Consider the following 22,201-nt stretch of genomic DNA (forward strand, 5'->3'; position numbering starts at 1 on the left):
TAGAGGTGCAAGCAGGCTTTTTTCCACTGAGGTTGGATGAGACTAAAACCAGAGGGCATAAGTTAATTGCAAAAGGTGAAATGTTTAAGGGGAATATGAGGGGGAGCTTCTTCACTCAGACAGAGGTGAGAGTGTGGAACGAGCAGCCAGTGGAAGTGGGAAATGCAAGTTTAATTTCAACGTTTAAGAGAAGTTTGGATAGGTTTATGTATGAGAAGGGTATGGAGGACTATGGTCCAGGTGCAGGTTGATGGGAGTAGCTCAAGCAATAGTTCGGCACAGACTAGATGGGGTGAAGAGCCTGTTTCTGTGCTGTAGTTCTCGGTGACTGACTAATCATAACTTCTATTTATAAAGCACCCTTAAGTCTCTTTCTAAGTTTTGTCACCAAGCTGAAATAGTGGAGCAGGTGATCAAGACTAGGTCAAGAGGATTTTCTGAAGAGCAATCTAAAGGAAGAGAGGGAATTTGAGAGGCACAATTGATTAGTCAAATGTATTCCTGATTTTAAAATCAAGACAGTTTTTCAATGAGAGTTGCATAGACTAGCAAACACAGAGAAGAAAGGATAAATAGGATTTGGTACGTGTTCAAACAGCCACCGATTATGGAGAGTAGAACAGAACAATAGTAAATATGTGACAGCAAAAGGGAATGTTTGACTCATTGTGTCTAGACTGCTCAATAAAATAACTAGCTAGCATAATTCAACCTTCCACATTTGGAATGCAAGCTCACAGGGCATATGGGTTTTCAAGGACGCATCCAAGTAATTTCTAAACATAGTGACATTTTCTGCATCTATTCATCCTTTGAGGCCCTGAGTTCCAGGTCCCTACCAACGTCTGGGTTAATCATTTGTCTTTATCTCCCCTTAAAGCTTCTATCGTTACTATGACCCCTGGCTTTTGTCTCCTTATTTAATATAACCTGATACAACACAATCTAAGTCTCCCATCAGCATTTCCCAAAAGCCTTTGCTTTTCTAATCTTTCTTTATAGCTGTAATTTTCCAGTTCCAGCAACATTGTTGCGAATCTCCCTACCTTCACCAGTGTAGGCACATCTTTCCTATATATAATAGAAACATAGAAAACCTACAGCACAATACAGGCCCTTCGGCCCACAAAGCTGTGCCAAACATGTCCCTACCTTAGAAATTACTGAAGGTTACCTATAGCCCTCTATTTTTCTAAGCTCCTTGTACCTATACAGGAGTCTCTTAAAAGACCCTATTGTTTCAGCCTCCACCACCGCCGCTGGCAGCCCATTCCATGCACTCACCACTCTCTGCGTTTAAAAAAAACTTACCCCCAACATCTCTGTACCTACTTCCAAGCACCTTAAAACTATGCCCTCTTGTGCTAACCATTTCTAGCCTCTGACTATCCACACAATCAATGCCTCTCATTATTTTGTGCAACTCTATCAGGTCACCTCTCATCCTCTGTTGCTCCAAGGAGAAAAGACCGAATTCACTCAACCTATTGTCATAAGGCATGCTCCCCAATCCAGGCAACATCCTTGTAAATCTCCTCTGCACCCTTTCCATGGTTTCCATAACCTTCCTGTAGTGAGGTGAACAGAATTGAGCACAGTACTCCAAGTGGGGTCTGACCAGGGTCCTATATAGCTGTAACATTACCTCTTGGCTCTTAAACTCAATCCCACAGTTGATGAAGGGGTCCCAGAACAGATTCCTGAGGCACGCCGCTGGTCACCGGCCTCCATGCAGAATATGACCCATCTACAACCACTCTTTGCCTTCTGTGGGCAAGCCAGTTCTGGATCCACAAAGCAATGTCCCCTTGGATCCCATGCCTCCTTACTTTCTCAATAAGCCTTACATGCGGTACCTTATCAAATGCCTTGCTGAAATCCATATACACTACATCTACAGCTCTACCTTCATCAATGTCTTTAGTCACATCCTCAAGAAATTCTGTCAGGCTCGTAAGGCACGACCTACCTTTGACAAAGCAATGCTGACTATTCCTAATCATATTATGCTGCTCCAAATGTTCATAAGATCCTGCCTCTCAGGATCTTCTCCATCAACTTACCAACCACTGAAGTAAGAGTCACTGGTTATAATTTCCTGGGCTTTCCCTACTCCCTTTCTTGAATAAGGGAGCAACATCCGCAACCCTCCAATCCCATGACTCTTGATCATTTAGAGACGGCATTTCAGAAGGAGGATTGAGAACCTCAAGCCTGTGCATTGGGAGCACTTAGAAGCTCTGCATGAGTGCCACTCTACCTCACGACTATGTAACAACCACACAGTCACTTTTGCCCCATCTGCGAAGGAGTTTGTGATTCCCACATTACCACCTCAGAACCCCCAAAACGAGTGGAAGTAAGTCATTCTCAATCCTAAAGGACTACCTAAGAAATATACTATGCGAGCATAGCTTCCCCACCCCGATATCTATACCTTAGTTTTTAAAGGAATGTATTCTGCATGTCTTTAGGGTCTTTGAAGGAGATGGGCATCTGTGCACTTGTATTAAATTTGAGTGGTAACAAAAGCGTAGAACCTGAAATGAAGAGGGATTGAATTAGACGGTTATAAAGGTAGAAGATGTTGGCTTTATGACTGTGTGGATGCTTGAAATAAAACTTGTCTCACAGTTGAAATTCAGCTGCAAGCAGACTGTTTTGAATTCCAACATTTGCCAAGGGAAGGATAGAGTCAGAGGCTGCGAAGAAGTGTTAACAATCGGGATCTAAGATGATATGACCAGTCTTGTGTGTTTTTGCAATTCAACCCCATTAGAGGAGTGCAAAAGAGGTGTTGTTGAAGTAGAGTCACATTTCACGGCATTGATGTAGAAAATGACACCATGTTTTGAAATGATATTACAAAGGAGCAGCTTGTAGATGGGAATTTGGATGATACAAAAATATAACCTTGAAGAAAGTGCTAAAGCTGGAAGCGAAGCCACTACAAGAGATCGTCTGTCTATAACCAAAAAGATAATATTGAAACAAGATCAAGACCTTTACAATTGAATAACACATTCTTAAATATTGAACAGATTCTTTTGTCTATGAATCTAATTGTCTTGTTAATTCAGTACAGAAATATCACAGTGTGCTGTTATGTGATGTTTACAGGAATATTTATCCAGTAATGGTCTACCTATGGGAATTAATTTGTGTCTCTTGTTTCTTTTCTTTCTCTCATTCTTGTTTTGGTTCTTGCCCTTTCCCTTCCCCTCTCTCCATCACTCTCTCCAGAAATGGAGGAGTCCCTGAAAAAATTTCAAGACCTGTGCCCGGTGACATTAAATCTGATTCTGATGGAATATTTGATTGGTCAGATCTAGATCCTACGCAGCTTTGAAATGAAATCTTGTTTCGCTCTAAATGCAGTTGTCAGTTCTGAGAGCTGCCCCTGTAAGTGATTGTGAAATGGATTCCTGAAGCGTGTGTGGGAGCTGCTTACAAAGATCTGTTGCAATGTATGTTATTGAGCTGCCATGTGGGAGAGCTCTTGTTAAATACAGTGACTACTGTGCTATGTCCTAATTAGAGAGCAACTTATTTGGCTCACTGTGTACTGGTGGGAGTTCTTCATCATAAATCTCAATGAGCTGACAATCTTTAACAATATGCTGTAGAATGTTCTAAACAAAAAAAATTGATTTGCATGAATTGCCAAGTGATTTCTGTTCTGCCTCATATGCTAAGCGACCCTATTATTATCCTCCATAAACATCAAACAAGAGTATACTGACATAATATTGGTACTTGCTGACCATAGATTTTCCTTTGTTTGTCACTGATCTATGGATCTTCACCATCCCATGGGTCTCCCTTGCCTGTCACAGACCCATAGATCCCCCACGTTCATCCTGACCCATGGATCTTCTCCCGTCCATCACTGATTCCTGAATCCACCCCTGTTAATCACAGACTCATGGATATCTCCTTGTCATCCCTGACAGGTGGATCTCTTTTGTCTCTTGCTGACCCGTTCATCTCCCTGGTTTGTTATCCAAGTACACAACTCTGAAATTCTTCTCCAGATAGTCACCAAACCAAGAAAGAAAAAACCAGCAGCATGATCATCAACTGCCAAATTTTTCCTCGCCCCCCCCCAAAAAAATGAACAAAAACAGAATAGGCACATCGACCCCCAAATCCCCCTCCCCTGTGCACACAGGAAAGAAAAGATCGGGCAACAAAACACAGAATATAAAAATACTATAAGACTGAAAAAAAAAGTCTATAGTCTAAGTCCATATCCAAAACGTAGAAAACCTGGGTATAACATTATGCAAGCACAGCAGTCGTCCTTTCCTTCTGCACCAGCAGGGCAATCCCACCGGCCAGTGCTCACCTTCCACACCCGCCTCGATGTTTCATCCGCCTTGTCACTTTTACCGACGAAATGGAGTCAAACATCAACTTGCGCCCTGTAGCCAATCCACAACCTTCTCGCCATGAGATTCGCGCACTCTGCCTCTGCCTCCAGGAATCCTCTCAGAGACTGCACAGCGCTGAAGCAGCGACCTCCAAACCACAAATCACAGGCTCCGACAGTTCCAGAATCACATTCGATGTTTCCTGAATCCCCTCTGTCCATTTGCTGACTTGCAATTCTCCCCTTATTCATTACTGGCCCTCCGATTTTCCACTGTCTTCAGTGATCTACAGATTCGTTCTGTGGTTCATTCTCAGCACACTGTATGGCTGGTCCATAAGTTCTGCATTATGTCACTGCCATTTCTCCATTGCATTTCCGTCAAAATGCTGAGGTTTGGCTCTGCTAAGTTTCATACCGTTGATTACAGCTTGACAACTCCATACTCTGCAAGTTACTGTCGATGCACAGCGTTAAATCTTTATTACCTCTGTTACATTGAATCACTACTCCATCACTCTCAGCACACTGCGGAACACTGCCTTATTGTTTTCAATATACTGTATTATTATTCTGTCACCATTTTGGATCCATTGCTCTTAGTGCCTTATTTTCCTGCTCTGTTACTCTCAACTCTGTTAGTACTCCAGCATTCTTAATGCTCTGAATAACAGCTTTTAACTATGAATACCTTGCAGTTCTCTTTTTTTTAAATTTCAGAATCCTGGACTCCTGCTTTGTCGGTCTCAATTTACTGGGATTTGCTCTCATATTTTCTTCTGCAGGTGAGCGGAGTTTAACAGAAGAGAAAGTTCTGCTTTGTCAGCATCAGGAATGCATTGACAAGAGGAGGGCTATTAAGGTAAGGAGACTTGCTTCTTCTTGTGGCTGATGGGCACATGCTCACATTCTCACTCTACACGTGTGTTGTAAGTGAGGAAACAGATTCAGTAGGTCTCAAAGGCGAGGACTCTGGACACACGGTCTTGGTAGTAAAGGATTTTATTTACAGAAGGCAAACGTGGAAAAATGGCAACAGAAGCAACACGCACACAATTTACAGTAGTCGGATCGGCAATAAAACCCCGCAGACAAGTAATAACGACCGTGGGAAAATCACGTGGGAACAAAGTACACGCACACGCACGCACACATACAACCAAGGGAAAAGTCAGTACGATACCCGCCACCCCTTGACTCTCTGCTTTTAGGGACAATAACCAATGCTTCCAACCCTATTGACTAATAATTTCTCCAGTACTGTTCCATGGTTCTCAGCCTGGAGTGAAGAAGGGTGATCTCTCGGATGGCAAAGAGCAAGAGGGTCTAGCATATGTGGCACTCTTTTCATGCAGGAGGGCTGGAGGGTCCCAACCAGGTAATTCACAGGAAGGCCAATGGCTCGGTGCCAGCAGAGTTAAGCTGATTACAAAGTCCAATTGCCTGAGGCCAAGCACTAGGCTAATTAAAGGGGCCAATAGGTGTGCAGGGGTCAAACCTTGATTGGCAGGTGGCGTGTCTTTCGACCAGGTAATGGGCAGTGCTGTCACATGACAGTCACGACCCCTCCAATACAACATGTTATCTCTCTCTCTGTGTATGATGCCATCTACTAACCCCAATGCCATCTCTACCAATACCATTTTTGTCCTCATCCCTCTGGGATAATCATATAGCCAGAAATTTCAACATGTCCACTTGTCTGCAGAGATTGTTTATGGATTTATGCAAGAAGTGCATGTTGAACTGTACCTATTTACGCAGCACATTGACCAAGGCCAGTGGATGGACATATTGGAAGGGGATGTGAAATTAAAATGGGTGGCCATATTGGGATAGGAATTGGATGTATCCATCCATGGCATCCTCCACTGTCGTGATGAGGCCACACTTAAGTTGGAGGAGCAATGCCTTATATTCTGTTTGGGTGGCCCCCAACCTGATGGCATGAACATTGATTTCTCAAACTTCCAGTATTGCTCTCCAAACCATCCCCCCCCCCACCTTCTCCAGTTCCCATCCCCTTTTCCCTCTCTTACCTCATCTCCTTGCCCACCCATTGCCTTCCTCTGGTGCTCCTTTCCCCTTTTTCTTTCTTCCATAGCTTTTTGTCTCTTTCACCCATCAACTTCCCAACTCTTTACTTTATTTCCCACCTTCACCCCTGCCGCCTCCAGGTTTCACCTATCTGGTGTTTCTCTCTCGCATCCCTCCAACCTTTTAAATCTGCTCCTCAGCTTTCTTTTCTCCAGTCCTGCCGAAGGGGTTCAGCCCAAAACGCCAATATACTTTTTTCCTTAGATGCTGCCTGGTCTGCTGAGTTCCTCGAGCACTTGTGTTGCAATGTCATTAATAATTCAGGCCAGAGATCCTTTGGTCAAAACTAAAACAAAGGGCCTAAAAAAGGGCCAGAATATATTTTTTTAAAGTTCTTAGGCCCTCCTATCTGCAACTTAAAATTGCCTTTTTTAAATCTCCCTTTCCCAAATGAATTGTTACCTGACATGTTGAGTATTTATAGCAATGTGAGTGCAAGTAGCCCATTGACCACTGGATGGCAGCATCACTCTGCTGATCCCAGGAAATGAAGCTAGGATTTCTGGGGAATCCTTTCACTTGTTTGTAAACATTCTAGTTGATTCTTGAAGAATTACCATCAATCTTACTTATGCTCGCCTCTGGTCCATCATGATTGCTTATCTCTCAAGTCATGGAACCATTAATGGGAATGAATGGCCCTTCTGGGAGCTACCATTCTCTTCCTCTCTTTAATCCTTCATCCGCCAGACGGCACGACTCTCTCAAGGGGCGAACACATGACCATGTAATATCCTGGTTTCTAAGCAGATCTTTTATGAAATTCTTTGAAAATTTACGTGACTTGCTATCACATCCTCCACAATCATGACAAACTTTACTGCCTTCCCTGCAAATGTGCATGCCTGTCAGGAATATTTCCTGGCCTTGGCTCCAACCTCAGAGAAGCTCAGGAAGGGATTGGATTTCCTTTCTTGAGGTTTGTTGTTTAGGTAAAATCTGTTGAGTATGACTTTTATAAGTTCAGCAATTTCTACCTATCATTGTTAGGAGTGATAAGGGTTGCTCTGTAACAGAGGAAATGTCATAAATAGAGTATGACGAAGGAAGTGTTAGAGTAAGTGTGGGTGACACACGGTAAGTTGCTAAGCCTGCGTGCTCAGTTAGATCATGCATTGTTTGAGCATTACAGTGACTACAGGACTTGGCTCCCCTCTGACAGACTTCACTGTGCTAAAACAACAGTTTGAAAGGCAACTTTAAAATCACAGGTGTAAAGGTAACCCATTGCTTTGCAGAGTCAGTTAAGGGTTAAAATTGCTTTGTGTTTCTGGGACGTTTGTAGTGGAAGACCTTGGCACCTCTTATATTGCAGCTAGCACAAGAGAAGTTCAAGTGGGTAAGTTCCCAGGAGAAGTATTCAACTGTGGAAGTTTGGGAATTCAGTGGTTAGAAGTTATTTGGTGTAGATGGGCTTATGTGATCTGTAGAGTCAAAGCTCAATATGTGTGGTCTAAAGCATGACAGTGGTGAGAAAATTAAGTGAGGATGGTGTATGGTGGCCAATGGAAAATGCCCCTCGAAACAAGTAACAGAGGGTGACAGGTCACTAATTACCAAGGTGAGAAAATAGGATGGAGGAGAGGAGTACCAAAATTCAAAACAGAGAGGTCAGTAGAGCAAAGGGACAGGAGAGAAAAGTGGTCAGCAGTAATCCAGCAGGAAGGATTACTCTACCCTGAAAATGGAGAAGAATTCGCCCCTCCCCATACTCCTCCAGGCAGGTCCCAGTATCTGTCACCAAGTACTGAGCAGTGGCTGGGGTACTGATAGGTTTTGCAGTAACAGATATTTTAGTTTTGTTCACAAGATATAATTTCGTAATGCTGTGGATCCAGATTCTCAAGGGTTAACTCACCTGGGCACTGCTCCCAGCACTGTGTGTGCTGTTTTTTTCTGTGTGCACAAGATCCTCAGACAGTGTGTGCTGTATCAGACAGCCGCTCCCTGAGAATCACGCACTTCTAATCATCTCTTTTTTGCTCTGTTCATTGAGTCGTTGCCCAAGGGAGTACAGGGAAAAAGTACAGTGGGGTTCCTGCTCCAACAACAACCAGGATTTTCCTGTTGAAACTCTCCCTGACACAGGGCTTTACCTTCTAGAAGATTGAGAATTAAAGCAACATTTGCATCCGAAACATTTTTATTCTGCTCCTCTGATCCTTGCAGAATCCAGCCTCTAGATAATAGCTTTTTCATGATTTAAGTTTTCTAAATTTAAATCGTAATGTATTTGGCTTGGTGATGAAGCAAATGTAGCAAGCCACTAGGCCAAACCTAGCTCACCAGATGTCTGAGACTCCACTGGACCCACACAAATCCTGTGACAAAGAGGTAAGTTTTTGAGCCTTTGTTAATATAGCTCCAGGAATGTTGAAGATTGTGAACGGTGCTATGAGCTGCCAGAGTCTTGGTTTGTCAGTTGGTTATACTCTCCTTCTGAGGCAGAAGATTACTAACTGCAGTGGCAGGTGAGAAATGAGATCAGAGTTAAAGTTGCTTCTGTCTTTGAAGGGGGGGGTTACTGGTTTAGAAATCCCATAGACGCTAATGGAAGTAGGGGGTTCTCACAGTATCCCAGACTAACATTAACCTCTCAGCCAATAGTTCAGCTGTCCTTTCAATTCATGGCTGTTTAACCGATCTTGTTGTGTACAAATGGCTGCCACATTTGTCTGTATTGTATTTCTGTGTTTCACTGTGTAAAATTGATTTTCAAATTTAGTAATACTGAATCAGGGCCATGATCAATTTCATCTTCTCTCTGCACTTTTCCCTGCTTGGTCTCATATCACTTTCTTAATCCTGTTCCTCATAATACCCAATTCTGCTTCCACCTTCACCAACCCACCACCTCTCACCCTCTCTATCCGGCCTCCTCCCCACTACCCCACCCTATCATCATCCTTAGGACCTCCATCTTCCCCTTCCTCAATTCTAGTCTCCTCACCCCTTCACTCTCCTAACTCTTCACCCTGAACCCTTCCCCTCACTTCTGCAACCCTGCCTCTGCTCTCCCTCTTACTCAACTGGCTGCCTATCTAACTAACCGTACCCATTTCTGTCTCTACCTCTTCGCTCTTTTGATTCTTGACTATTTCTGGCCCTATTTTTTATAGTAACACAAATAACCATTTATATTTTTGTAATGTCTGGCTGTATTCGCTAACCTAGCTCCCATTATTGAAGAACAATTACCTGGGGCAGAACCAGGGTTGCAAAGTTGGTTGCATTGATTGTCTTGTTTTCTAGTCCAACAGTAGGGAAGACAAGGAGTAATAGCGCAAGTGAATATTTTTAGGCATGAGTTCCCAGCAGTAACAAATCTGAACAATGGCCTCTTGCAGCTTATCCATTCTATTTGATTTCTACTCTTCCTGCAGGAAACATCTGTCCCCTGTTTAAGCTCTCAGAGAGTCCTCCTCATTGATTCATCCCTTTATAAACATTCAACTCAGACTGTTTGCAGGCAGACTGAGCAGAAAAACACTTCATTGTACAAATCTACATCTAAATGCATTTTCATTCAATATTTGGGTGAGTGAACAAACTGTGCCTAATGATGAATGTGTGATATTTGCACTGTGCGTGATTTATACCAAAAATAAAAAGGAAATTGGTCTAAGATGTTTGCAGTGATGGTGAACAAAGATGATTGTATGATATTTGCACTAATAATGGAGGGAAATGAGTGTGCATTTACATTTATAATGGACACAGTTTATGATATATTTGCTGACATTGAAGAGATGTACTTATGGTGATTGAAGAAAAAGGTTATCTTTATTTAAGAACACTTGGCCATTTTTGTTGCATTAGTTTACAATCTGATCTCTTTGATGTATTTAGCTTCTTTGGAATTTACGTTTCTTCCCAGGATGTGTTCCTTACCCTTCTGGGAAAACTGGGGAGAATAACCAGGGCCGCCTCTGTTTCCTTGACCGTGCTTGACCTGTTCCTGCCACAGCTGGTTTGGAGCAAACTTTTTCCTGGGAAGTAATATTCATCCCAGACAATAAGAGCACGTGACAGAGAAAGAGGCAGTGAGCAGCCTCACTGCTGAACCCACTTTGAACATACTGATGAGTGTTGCTCTTTCCCAAAATGCCATGAAAAAGTGGAAAGAACAGACAAATCTGCTTGACCCTCGCCACAGTGAGTAACTGTTTTTCTTTTGGCCGTTTGCTCAGTTTCAGCGTTATTTTTCTTCCCACTTGCACCATGTGTCAAAGAGTGGAATTTGGACTGATGTTTAGCTAATGCAGTTACTGTAGAACCAGTAAATCAGCTTATAGTTGTGTAGAGTATTTTCTTCATTAATGAGATATATACATTGCTGACAAAGACAGCAGTTATTATCCATCCCTATTTGCTCTTAAGAGGTCATTTGAGTCACTTCCTTAAATTACTCTAATGCATTTGGTGAGGGAGCTGGTTGGTGGAGAGTTAGTGGGTTTAAACTGAGTATTGTATTTCTATTTGGGTGGCGTGCAATTTGGAGGGTGTCCCATGGAACACCATGCAGTGGTGTTCTCATACAATTTAAAAAAATGCTCAGCTGAAATGAAAATTGATTGTTCCCCTGGGGCCTTAGGATTGCAACCCTTTGCTGCCCCAGAATCAAAGTTCCCAAAGTTCTCCCCATGAGAACTTTGTGTCTTTCCAGCCCAGATGAATGTGTAAGATAGAAACCTAGCAAGCTTGCAGTGTCAGTGTTCTCCCATGAAGTTGAGCTGCAGTAGTTCTGTCTTCCTCCAAGACAGATGGAGGGACATTCCCTTGTCGCAGTATGTCTACAGAGATTGCAAAGCCTCGTATCATAGAGAAATGACCTGGACCTAGCCTCGACAATGAATAGCCTACATTTGTAACAAGTTGGCAAAGCCTGTAATGTTTACCTGTAACAGCTATGTTTTGTGTGTTCAGATTTGAAGAAATTTGGGTGTTTCTCTTGGATCTGAAAAAAGGGTGGTGTTAAATTGAGTCAAGTGTTTAGACAATAAAGCAAGTAAAATGATGTGGGTGGGTTGTTAACATGCAGATCTAAAATTGGAATCAATGGGTGGAGGACAGATTAATGATCTGACTGAGAAACTTCCCGTCTGTCCCCCGTCTGGAAATTGGCTTCTCTCCACAGCTAGCACAGTAATATTGTACCTAATATTCTTAATATTAGGTACAATAGCTGATTTTTTTTATTTCAAAATATACTTTTCCCTGCTTGGTCTCATATCACTTTCTTAATCCTGTTCCTCACAATATCCAATATAAAAATAAAATTATGTACAATAAACTATTCAATGACTCTCAATCCTTTACAGATGTTTCCATTACGGGCTTTACATTTCCACACTTTTAGCCAATCCACATCATTGTTGAGGGGTATACTCCCCACCACCCAACCCCTCCCACTCCCGCGGGTGAAGAAACCTAAACCATGGTCCTTCCCCACCGGGCCCTTGCGGTGGCTGCACCGAGTTTCAGTGCATCCCTCAGTACATACTCCTGCAGCCGAGAATGTGCCAGTCGGCAGCATTCTCCCACGGACATCTCCGTGTGCTGGTAGATCATCAAGTTTCGGGCCGACCAAAGAGCGTCTTTCACCGAGTTGATGATCTGCCAGCAGCACCGGATGTTGGTCTCCGTGTGCTGTGGAAAGTATCAGTGCAATGTTCAGTCCTGTCTCTCCTACCCATCTGTCTCTCAATGCTCTTAACACACACGCTTACACACACATTTCTGTGACCATTTACCGGGACCCCAGTTTTCACCCATGCCAAATGTGCCAGAGGGCATGTGATCAAGACTGGGGATCAGTAAAGGATGAGTCTGGAATCTCCTCCTTGTGACAATAAAGAATAGGAGGGAAATCAGGAAGCTGGTATTCGAATCCAACATCCACCTCTCTGGTGAGTGAATAATCCTAGGGAAGACAGGAAAGTCAGCTCATCCAGACATCCCAGTTTTCCCCTTCACCAGGTCCTGCATTCCCAGGGTCTGTCACCTTTGGTGAGACATGTAGGGCTGTGTTTACAGTGTTGCAAAACCTCGAACTTAGGAACAAGAAGGTTGCAGTAATAACAGTTTCCTTTACAAACTCAGTGAAGCTGTTCCCATTTTGATTTCAGTTTGCTCCCGAGAGCACTGGGGAGGGGGGGAGGGGGGCAGGGAACCATGGGAGCTTCGCAATAAAAGCTGAGTAAAATGTAAGTGTCATTTCAGCTGGACAGACAGCATCTGTGAAGAAAGGAACACTGTTAACATATCAAGTTGGTGACCTTTTCTCTACGGATATCAGTTGAATTGATGAGGATATCCAGTACTTTTTGTTTTTATTTTTTGATTTCCAGCATCTACATTTTTAAAAATTTTGAATATTGGGAACTACATTCATTTCTGGGCAACATATTTTCAAACAATAGGTTGGTCCTGGTGGGAATAGAATCAGTAAGGAGATTAAAAGCTCAAAGATACGTTTTAAAAGCATAATGTAACTACACTTTTAGAATTTGAAGTGTGATCTTTATATTTTAAAAATATAAAGAATTTCAATTAAGTAGATTAATTAGTTCCTCCGCAATATAGTGGCTATTAACTCTTGACTTTAACATTGGAACTGGCTGCCTGTAGGTGAAATCAGAAAACCTCAGATTGCATATTAGTGGAAATCAGGAATTCACCACCTAAAAGAAAACAAATGCTGCAAGTCATTGTTTCAGCTCTGGGATTGTTAGGTTTTTGTTGGGTAATGCTATAAAAGAACTGGAGCAAAATTGAATACATGGAATGAAGATAAAAGTTCAACAATGATTTGATCAACATGTTCAGTGTCTGACTGGGCTCCTGAAATTCTTCTGGCTGAGATTCTCTCCACATTCAGTATGTTCACAGTCTCATTAGTCACGGGTTGTTAGAGGCACGACGACGAGCTGGGTTCTTCTCTCAGCCAACAGAATGGAAATTAATTCTGAATAGCATGTTGCTGTAAGGTTGATTATCTGAGATAGTAACACTTTCTAAAGCTGTAAAGAATGGCTGTTGATGAAAGAAGCTGTGACTGCCAGCAACAGAGTTAATGAGTCTAGCATTAGACGATGAGAGACTGTGGCAACAGATACTGTTATTGACTAACTGAGTGAACTCAAAGACAAGTGAGCATGAAGGTGGATGGTAAGTAAGTCTGGAGATAAGTAAATAATGAATGAATGACAATCGGTGGTTAATTAGCAATTAACTAGCTTGAACAGCTCTTTGTTGAACTGGTATCTCAGCTCCCACAAAAGTTCCTGCAGGAGTTTAGCTAATCCTTAGAAATAAAGGGCAGCTGTTCAACCTGAAACATCTGCATTCCAGAATTAAGGTTGCCCAAACTGTAGCAAGTACAGTGCTTGTACGTGCTCAGAGTCAGAGCTCCAAGCATTCTTTGACCACTTCCAGTGGTGTTCCTCTGCAACCGGACCACAATGTCTTTTGACCGCTTTCACAACTCTCAGTGGAAATAACCATTGATGATAAAATTCACCACCACTTTCAATAGGCCAGCATAGTCCTTAATCAGTTGAGGAAAGAAGTATTTGTAGATCAAGACCCCAGATTTGACATTAACTTGCAGTTTACCAGGAAGGTATAATCCCTATCCTGCTGTATGCTTCAGAAACTGGAAAATTATCACCAATGCTGCCCATAAAATCTCATTCAGATGTACTGAAAGGACAGGCCAACTAATGACAGTGGCCTCTCCTAGATGAATGTTACACTCAGGAGGCAACATTGGGCAAACTGCCTATTACCATTATCAGACTCCGGGAAAAAGGCAATTCTGAGCTCTGTCATAGTAAGGTATCGCCAGATAGACACAAGAAAAGATTCAGTCGTGTGCTCAGCACTGAATGGACTCCGCAGTTGTGGCCTGCAACCATCGGACTGTCACCTCACTCGCCTGGCTTCATGGCTGTGGACTCCCATGCAGTTCATGTTCTGTTTATTTGTTTACCTTTTTATTGTTTGCATGATTTGTGCTTTTTTATTGCACACTGGGTACTTATTGGTCTTGAGTGTTTTATTTTGTGGATTCTGTTGTATTTGTGGCTACATGCAAGAAGATGAATTTCAGGGTTGTGTACAGTTTGGTATACATATTTTGATAATAAATGTATTTTAAACAAAGCTTAAATGAAGCAAAGCAAGCATCCAAAATGACCTGGGGATCTCTGGCCCATGTCTGCTCAAAATTAAGAAGGCACCTTGGAGATGCTGCAGGAACACAGAAGTCCTGCATGGATGGTGGAAAGAGCAGGCTGTCCTGCAACCAGTCCAGCTTCCCCATTTGTCAAAGTGCCTGAGACACAGCAGGCGTCATGTTGAGCTCCTTTCAGAGGAAGTGGCTTGCTCAACCCAAAATTACATGACATTTTGTATGCTAGAGAACAAATGACAATTCTATATTTATATTGTATCATCTGCAACATTTCCTTTGAATTACATATAAATTTCACGCCTCCTTCTTCACACTCACACTGCAGTCACCTACTTGAAAGTTTGATCAGCATTGTCTCATCTGTGGTTCACGGCTCTTAAGATCCCATTGTCCAGAGCTGCATTTTAAATTTAACCCTTACATACTGTTCAGATTTTATACCTTCCCAGTATGGTCAGGGTCAATTTTGACCCTGGCCCAAGAATCCCCCTTATAACAAATGTCTATACCAAATTTTGAGCCACTGATATATTTACAATGTGAAAATAGCTTATCTGACATTAATAAAAGTGTGATTAATCCTTAATTAATGTATCAGAGATGAGAGAGTATTTTTTTTAGGTTTTTACACCACCCGTCATTGGAGAAAAAACATACATTGTCACACAATATAATGTCCTATTTTACCTAAGACATGAAAACATAACAGCCATAAAGAATTAAATATATTTTATTGAAACCACGGATTCTCCGTGGATTGTCACCTTGTTGCGGTGGAGAAGCTTGTGTGGTCCTGAGATCCCGAGAGTGATGCTGTCTGGAGCTATGCTCCTGGTAGGGTCACCCATGGCGGTAAGGTCAAGGGTGAGGTCCCTGACAAAGAACAATCCAACCAAGACCTCAACGGTGGAACAGGCAGACGAAATTACTTCGAACTCAACGACTGTGAGGGCGGATGAAGGCTGCAACAAATCCATCAGCTCTAATCGTCGTGGTTTCCATGCCATTGGATCAGTTGGTTGATTTGTGAAGTATCGTGAGCTTCTTGGAGTTCAACATCAAGTACACATTAAACAAATACACGCACAGGCGTCTTCACTCTGTGGGCCACTTCAGAACGAAGACCATCATCCTCGACCTCAAGGGATATCCACGACGATGACAATTGAAACTGAAAATGGCAAGAACATTCTGGAACTGTGGGGTTTATTATATAACCATAATTATATAACCATTTGTAACCATTACAACCAGCAAACACTGTCCTCACTGCTATATCATAAAAAAATCCTACTAACTGCTATCTAATTATAACTATTAACTATTAATTCAACATTAAATAATATTTAACCAACAAACTAAACAAAAAAGTAGTCGCTGTTTGCAAACTAGTCTTTGTATTCAAAGCAGCAGTGGGAAACCTTGCGTGTGTGGCCCTCGCATACGAGTCTACCACATTTGCTGCAAGTAGCCGTTTTTTTGCAGGGCAGAAGTTGCATCTCCTTCCCTTTTGTCCCCCTGTTTTGGCCCCTTGTGGGACTTGTTGAGCAGGGCCAGGTTCAGGTTGCTGCACTGCCCTTACCACTGCTGCTGAGAATGGTGCGTGGGGAAGGTGTTCTTGCCTTTGCACAGAAGGAGCCACAAGGGCCTTTCCAAGCTCCTCCAAAAAGAACCTCCTCCAGTTCCTGTGCTTGCCCTCCAGGTAGGGCTCAGGTCACTCCAGATGACAAAGGCGTTGTGTGTGGAAATGTCAATGATGTTATGAAATCGAGCGAGAGGCCAGCAGGCTGTTCTCCTCATGCAGTTGTATGTGCCTGTGACTTGGTCAAGGTTGTCAACCCCCCTTTGTTGGCATTGTAGTCCAGGATGATGGCAGGTTTTCTGTCCCCCTGATCGCTTACCTCTGCAGCCTTATGTGAAGTGCTCATAAGGATCACATTCTTGTTCTTCTTTGCCATATACGACACAACTGTGGTGCCATGGGTGAACACAAGATGCCTCTCCCCCTTTCAGTCAGAGCAGGTGGCATCTCCGGCTTGTTCCGCCTCACAGTACCCACCGTTGTGACTTACTTCCTCAGGAGTGCCTGACCAGGTTCATGAGACATGAAGAAGTTGTCACAGGTCACGTTGTGTCCTTTCAGCCCTTCTGTCATGTCCAACGTGACGCGCATGCCTTGCTTTCTCTCTGGGCCTCCCACAGCTGGCTTCCCAATATACACTTGCATATTCCAAGCATAACTGGAAAGCGCATCACAGGCTGCCCATATCTTTATCCCATATTCCCCTGGCTTGCAATCGGTACGGGTAAAATTTGACCCAGAACGGCTTCAGTGTTGCAAAAATTGTAGCACTGGTACAAAAGTTTAATTTTTTAAATCTTTTCATTTTGGGTCACTTTAGGAAAAATCATAAAATTTCGGCTGGGAAAAAACAGCGTTTAGGGAGTTTTCACCGCAGTCAAAGGTCAAAAAGGGTCAAAATTGACCCAAACAGTATGTATGTAAGGGTTAAGCTACAGTCCATATTCAGCTCTGAAGGTTGGTAGTTGAAGTTTATGTTTTGCTGTGCACCTTAAGTCTAGAATATGCTCCAACAGTGCTGATGAAAGCCCCACCCCATTCCTCCCGCTTGGGTAAAGTGATGCCATCATGGGTGTTAGCTGTGTCTCACCTGGAAGCATTGTCACCTTTTGAACATGTTCAAATCTCGCATTAGCAACCTGAGCATAAAATTCAGAGATATAATCCAGTGCAGTACTGCACAGTCAAAGCTGCCATCTTTTAGATGAGCTGAATAAAGCAAGACCCCATCTCTCCTTTCAAGTAGATCCAATAAAATTCCATGATACAATTGGGAACATGAATGAGTGACTCCTCTTAGTGCCCTTGCCAGATTTTACCTTTCAATGAACATCACCAATTACTTTTCCATCACTGGGAGTTTGCCGAACACAGTCTGGCAGCTGCACTTCGTAGGAAAAAATAGTGATTTCAGTATAAAAAACTTTCTAAAATCTTTGGGAAGTCCTGAGTTTTGGAAAGGCATCAGATAAATTCAAGACTTTATAGCATTGCACTGTTAATAATCAATTGGATACTGATGTGATGGTGTAATATTTAGCCCTTTTTGATGTCTTGGCACCAGCTTATTCTCAATTGTTTGTAAATCCAGAAGACTATTGTTTTGAATCTTTCCAAAATTAAAAACTTCTTTCCCTTGCTTTGCCTTGTTCTGATGAGAGAAAGAGAACAAGCAGTACTACAGATGAGACTCCTGTAAAGGAAGCACATCGTAGTGTTGTAGACTGAACACTGTTGTATTAGCGATACGTTATTGGGGGAGGGGGGTCCAAGAGTCGACAGGTGTATTATGCTGCAACGTCAAGAACTGTAATGACAGCAAGTTGGGGTGAGGAGAAGTGAAAAGATAATGTTACAGCCTCCTGGGATCAACTTAATGGATAAACTGCACTATTATTGCGGGCTGAATCAAACTTCGCCCTTCACTAAGTGATCAAGATTAAAGGCAGCCTCTTGGCTTCAGAGATTTAATGAGACCTTGTACTACATTGCTAAGTTAAGACCCTGGCAAGGAAAACCAGGAGCCTAGCAGGGAAAGAGGCCTGTTTTTCCCAATGTATTTTATGTCATTTGCCTTGAGTGTTCTCTTTTTGCGTTTAAATCAATACATTAAAGAGCATGGTGGAGAGCTGACCTGTTCCCCACAGTTAATTTAAATTGTTCTTCCCTTTACTTTTCCTGCTCTGCTCTTCTCCCAAAACTGGTAACGCTCATTAGGGATTCCATCCACTCCTCCACTTCCATCACTTCAAAAGAACACCAGGGGGAAATTAGGTGGGCCAAAAGAAGGTTACTATAGCAGACAAGCTGAAGGTGAATCCAAAGGGCTTCTACAGACATGGATAGCAAGTGACAAAGTTGGTCCTCTTGAAGATCAGTGTGGTCATCTATGCACAGAGCTGAAAGAGATGGGAGAGATCTTAAGTGGATTTTTTTGTATCTGTGTTTACTCTGGAGACGAACACAGTGCCTATAGAAGTGAGACAAAACAGCAGTGAGGTCATGGACCATATACAGATTACAGAGGAGGAAGTGCTTGCTGTCTTGAGGCCTGACAAGGTGTTCCCTCAGACAGTATGGGAGGCAAGTGCAGAAACTGCAGGGCCTCTAGCAGAGGTGTTTAAAATGTAAGGGTTACACTTCCTCCCTTACCACCATTCAGGGCCCCAAACAGTCCTTCCAGGTGAGGCATCACTTCACCTGTGAGTCGACTGGGGTGATATACTGCGTCCGGTGCTCCCGATGTGGCCTTTTATATATTGGTGAGACCCGACGCAGACTGGGAGACCGCTTTGCTGAACATCTACGCTCTGTCCGCCAGAGAAAGCAGGATCTCCCAGTGGCCACACATTTTAATTCCACATCCCATTCCCATTCTGACATGTCTATCCACGGCCTCCTCTACTGTAAAGATGAAGCCACACTCAGGTTGGAGGAACAACACCTTATATTCCGTCTGGGTAGTCTCCAACCTGATGGCATGAACATTGACTTCTCTAACTTCCGCTAAGGCCCCACCTCCCCCTCATACCCCATCTGTTACTCATTTTTATGCGCACATTCTTTCTCTCACTCTCCTTTTTCTCCCTCTGTCCCTCTGAATATACCTCTTGCCCATCCTCTGGGTCCCCCCCCCCCTTGTCTTTCTTCCCGGACCTCCTGTCCCATGATCCTCTCGTATCCCCTTTTGCCTATCACCTGTCCAGCTCTCGGCTCCATCCCTCCCCCTCCTGTCTTCTCCTATCATTTTGCATCTCCCCCTCCCCCTCCAGCTTTCAAATCCCTTACTCACTCTTCCTTCAGTTAGTCCTGACGAAGGGTCTCGGCCTGAAACGTCGACTGCGCCTCTTCCTATAGATGCTGCTTGGCCTGCTGCGTTCACCAGCAACTTTGATGTATGTTGCTCAATGTTGAATCTGTTGTTTTTTTCTAATCTATATCAACATCATCTGGATTTTAATGAGGCAAACTGGTTCAGTAAGTTTGCCAATGACACCAAGATTGAGGCATAGTGGACGGTGAGGAAGACTATCAAAGCTTGCAGCAGGATCTGGACCAGCTAGAGAAATGGACTGAAACATGGCAATTGGAATTTAATGCAGACAAATGTGACATATTGCATTTTGAGAGGACAACCACAGTAGGACTTACACGGTGAATAGTAAGGTATGAAGGAGTATGGTAGATCAGAGGGATACAGATTCATAATTCCTTTAAAGTGGAGTCATGGGAATATAGGGTTGTAAAGAGACAGTTGACTCGTTGACCTTCATAAATCAAAGCACTGAGCACAGGAGCTAAACGTTATGTTGCAGTTGTATAAGGCATTGGTGACGCTTAATTTGGAGTATTGTGTCCAGTTCTTCTCATTGCTGCCATCAAGGAGAAGGTACAGGAGCCTGAAGATGCACGCTTAGTGTTTCAGGAACAGCTTGTTCACCTCTTCCATTGGATTTTTGAATGGACAATAAACCCATGAACACTACCTCATTTCTTTTTGCACTACTTTTTCATTTTAATATAAATAAATATATAATGTATAGGGTTCATTATTATGTATTGCAATGTACTTCTGCAAACAGCAAATTTCATGACATATGCCAAGTGATATTCTAACTGAGGTTTCGTCACCTACCTACACGAAAGATATCAAAAAGATTGAAAGAGAACAGAGAAAATTTACAAGCGTATCACCGGGACTTGAGGACCTGAGTTTGAAGGAAAGGTTGAATTGGTTGGAACTTTATTCCTTGGAGCGTAGGAGAATGAGGGAAGATTTGATGGTGGTGTACATAATTATGAGGCTTCTTTCACTGAGGGTGGGTGAGACTAGAACCAGAGGTCATGGGTTAAGGGTGAAATGTTCAAGAGGAACATGAGCGAAATCTTCAGAGAGTGGTGAGAGTATAGAGCAAACTGCCAGCATTAGTGGTGGATGGGGTTGGATTTCAAAATTCAAGCAAAGTTTTGATAAGTACATGGGTGGGAGGGGTTTAGGGAGCTATGGTCAATGAGAACATTATTCCTTGGAGTGTAGAAGAGTGAGGGGAGATTTGATGGAGGTGTACATAATTATGAAGATATAAATAGGAAATTAGGTAGAATGGGAGCAGCATTAATTAGATGGCCGTTTTCTCTGTTGTACTGCTCCGTGACTCTATGTCTATCTTGAAACTGTTGTTCAGAAGACACAGGAGCAGAATAAAGTTACTCAACCGTTCAAGTCTGCTCTGCAATTCAATCATGGCTGAGTAATTTTTCCCCATTCTCCTCCCTTTTCCCCCGTAACCTTTGATACCCTTACTAACCAAAAGCCTATCAACCTCTGCTTTATGACCTGGCCTCTACAGCTGTATGTGGCAATGAGTTGCATTTTTCACCACCCTCTGGCTAAAGAAATCTTGCTTCATCTCTGTTCTAAAGAGAAGCTCTTTTATTCCGAGGCTGTACCCTTTAATTCCATACTTCCCCACTATTGGAAACCTCCTCCTCACTTCCGCTGTGCCTAGGTCTTTCAATATTCAGTAGGTTTCAATGAGACGCCATGCCCCTCAGTGAACACAAGCCCAGAGCCATCAGAAGTCCTTCATGTGTTTACCTTTTCATTCCCGGGATCATTCTCATAAACCCACCCTCTCCAATGCCCGCGTATCCTTTTGTGTGAAGGAAGGTTTGATTGAACCTGGAATACGTTAAAGGGCTGGTACAAGATTGTTGGCTGATATAAAACTTCTCACAGCTCTCAAGATATGGTCTGACCAATGCCTTATAAAGCCTCTGCATTACATCGCTGTTTTTATATTCTAATCGCTAACGTTGCATTTGCTGTTCTGACTATCAAATCAACCTGCGAGTTCACTTTTAGGGAATCCTACACCAGAACTCACAGGTCCCTTTGCACCTCTGATTTCTGAGTTCCCTTCTCATTGAGAAAATAGTGTATGCATTTATTGCTTCTATCAAAGTGCATGAACATACACTTCCCTACACTGTACTCCTTCTACCATTCTTTGCCCATTCTCCGAATCTGTCCGCTCCTTCTGCAGGCCCCTGCTTCCTCAATAATGCTTACTTCTCCACCTTTCTTTGTATTATGTGTAAACTTGGCCACAGAGGCATCATTTGCATCATCCAAATCTATTAACATGTAACATGAAAAGTAGCAAACCAAACCTGACCTTTGTGGAAAACCACTAGTCACTGGCAGCCAACCAGAACTGGCCCCCTTTATTCCCACTCTTTGCTTCCTGCTCGTCAGCCGATCTGCTGTCCATGCTAGTGTCTTTCCTGCAAAACCATGGGCTCTAATCTTGTTTAGCAACCTCGGGTGCAGCATTTTGGCAAATGCCCTTTGAAAACTCATGAAAATAACATCCATCGACTCTCCTTTGTCCATTTTGCCTGTTAGGATAGGATTGCATGCAGCATCTCCTGGCATGAGCAGAAGTGTGGT

At 42.9% G+C, this 22,201-nt stretch overlaps 1 protein-coding gene across 8 annotated transcripts in view; it reads left to right on the top strand.

Moving 5' to 3' along the window:
* LOC134337890 (pleckstrin homology domain-containing family G member 5-like) overlaps nucleotides 1–22,201 on the top strand; it is a 103,363-nt gene that overhangs the window by 3,103 nt on the left and 78,059 nt on the right. For 5 of the 8 annotated variants that reach the window (XM_063033220.1, XM_063033222.1, XM_063033217.1 and 2 more), the window contains exon 2: nucleotides 5,158–5,234. In XM_063033220.1, the coding sequence (XP_062889290.1) occupies nucleotides 5,158–5,234 (77 nt within the window). Of the gene's footprint in view, nucleotides 1–5,157; nucleotides 5,235–8,426; nucleotides 8,804–9,956; nucleotides 10,007–10,427; nucleotides 10,625–22,201 lie in introns of those variants that run through there. The other 3 variants (XM_063033221.1, XM_063033224.1, XM_063033223.1) reach the window with 3 other exon arrangements.

This window comes from Mobula hypostoma, chromosome 25 (assembly GCF_963921235.1).
Source record: "Mobula hypostoma chromosome 25, sMobHyp1.1, whole genome shotgun sequence".
Taxonomy (NCBI): domain Eukaryota; kingdom Metazoa; phylum Chordata; class Chondrichthyes; order Myliobatiformes; family Myliobatidae; genus Mobula; species Mobula hypostoma.